The sequence below is a fragment of the Nothoprocta perdicaria genome, unplaced genomic scaffold, assembly GCF_003342845.1.
Source record: "Nothoprocta perdicaria isolate Ctin4 unplaced genomic scaffold, notPer1 scaffold_101, whole genome shotgun sequence".
Classification (NCBI taxonomy): Eukaryota; Metazoa; Chordata; class Aves; order Tinamiformes; family Tinamidae; genus Nothoprocta; species Nothoprocta perdicaria.
In genome coordinates, this window is record NW_020454106.1 from 2,469,845 (window position 1) to 2,471,316 (window position 1,472).

A 1,472-nucleotide genomic window follows, 5' to 3' on the forward strand; every position below is an offset into this window, starting at 1 on the left:
TGGAGGGATTGGATGTCCTAGATAGTTCTAGGACATGGGCATGGAGGGATTAGATGTCTTAGATGGTCCTGGGACATGGGTGTGGAGGGATTAGATGGCCTGGATGGTCTTGGGACATGGGCATGGAGGGATTAGMTGTCCTAGGTAGTTCTAGAACACAGGCATGGAGGGATTAGATGGCCTGGATGGTCCTGGGACATGGGCATGGAGAGAGTAGATGTCCTGGATGGTCTTGGGATGTGAGCATGGAGGGATTGGATGTCCTAGATAGTTCTAGGGCATAGGCATGGAGAGATTAGATGTTTTAGATGGTCCTGGGACATGGGCATGGAGGAATTGGATGTCCTAGATAGTTCTAGGACAGGGGCGTGGAGGGATTAGATGGCCTGGATGGTCCTGGGATGTGGGCATGGAGGGATGAGCCATACTGGGTGGTCCTAGGATGTGGAGATGGAGGGATGAGCCATCTCAGCTGGTTCTGAGATGTAAGCACAGAGAAATGAGCCATTCTGGTGGATGGCCCTGGGATGTGAGCACAGCGAGATGAACTATCCTGCATAGCCCTGGGATGTGGGCATGGAGGGATGAGCAGTCCTGGATGGTTCTAGGACCTGGACATGGAGGGATGAGCCATCTCAGCTGGTTCTGAGTTGCGGGCACAGAGAAGTGAGCCATTCTGAATGGTCTGAAGACATGGGCATGGAGGGATGAACCATCCCAGATGGTCCTAGGATGTGGGCATGGAGGGATCCACCACCCCCACTGCTGTGGCTCTGTGAGGCGCTGCATGATTGCAGCAGCTTGGGGGCCCCGAGATCACTGGTGGTTGGGAAGCCCTCACACAAGAGGGGAGAACCCCGCGCAGCGCCCGAGCCGCACGCGGCCAACGCGCGTTAACTCCTTCCCCACGTGTCTCCTCCCGTCCCTGCTCCTCAGCTGATCCATCAAAACCGGCAGGCAATCCTCAACCAGTTCGCGGCCAGCTCGCCGGTGGGCATCAACATGCGGGCGGGCATGCAGCAGCAGATGACACCCCAGGTGAGGACCCAGCGCYGCGCGTGCCATCCCGGGACTCTGTCCTCTCCTTACGGGGAAGGGGAGCGTCGCCCTGCACTGGGAGATGGAGCTTCGGCTCCTGCAAAGCTGCGGGGCCTCTGTCAGCTTCTCCTGGCTCCTGGAGAAGGAGCAAATGGGATGTCCTTGTGTGGAGCTGGAGGCTCCAAGGGGTTTCACTGGGTTTCACTGGGAAAATCGATGGCACCCTCTGAGCGTCGGTGCCCGTGGTGGATCTTCTGATGGTCCCACCAATGCCCTGGCCCTGGAGCTCTGCCTCGCAGAGCAAACCCCGGCTCAGCACCAGGCTGGCGAGCTCTGGTGGCTTCACCCCGTTCCTCCACGAAGCCTTTGAGCCCCACGAGGCCTCAGCCCCCCTCGTCCCCCCGCGGGCAGGCCGGGCGCGGGGCGGGCGGCGC

At 59.7% G+C, this 1,472-nt stretch overlaps 1 protein-coding gene across 1 annotated transcript in view; it reads left to right on the forward strand.

The window, feature by feature from the left end:
- NCOA1 (nuclear receptor coactivator 1) overlaps nucleotides 1-1,472 on the forward strand; it is a 92,091-nt gene that overhangs the window by 85,960 nt on the left and 4,659 nt on the right. Inside the window, exon 17 of the mRNA XM_026041030.1 lies at nucleotides 906-1,038. Coding sequence (XP_025896815.1) covers nucleotides 906-1,038 — 133 coding nt within the window. The remainder of the gene's footprint in view (nucleotides 1-905; nucleotides 1,039-1,472) is intronic.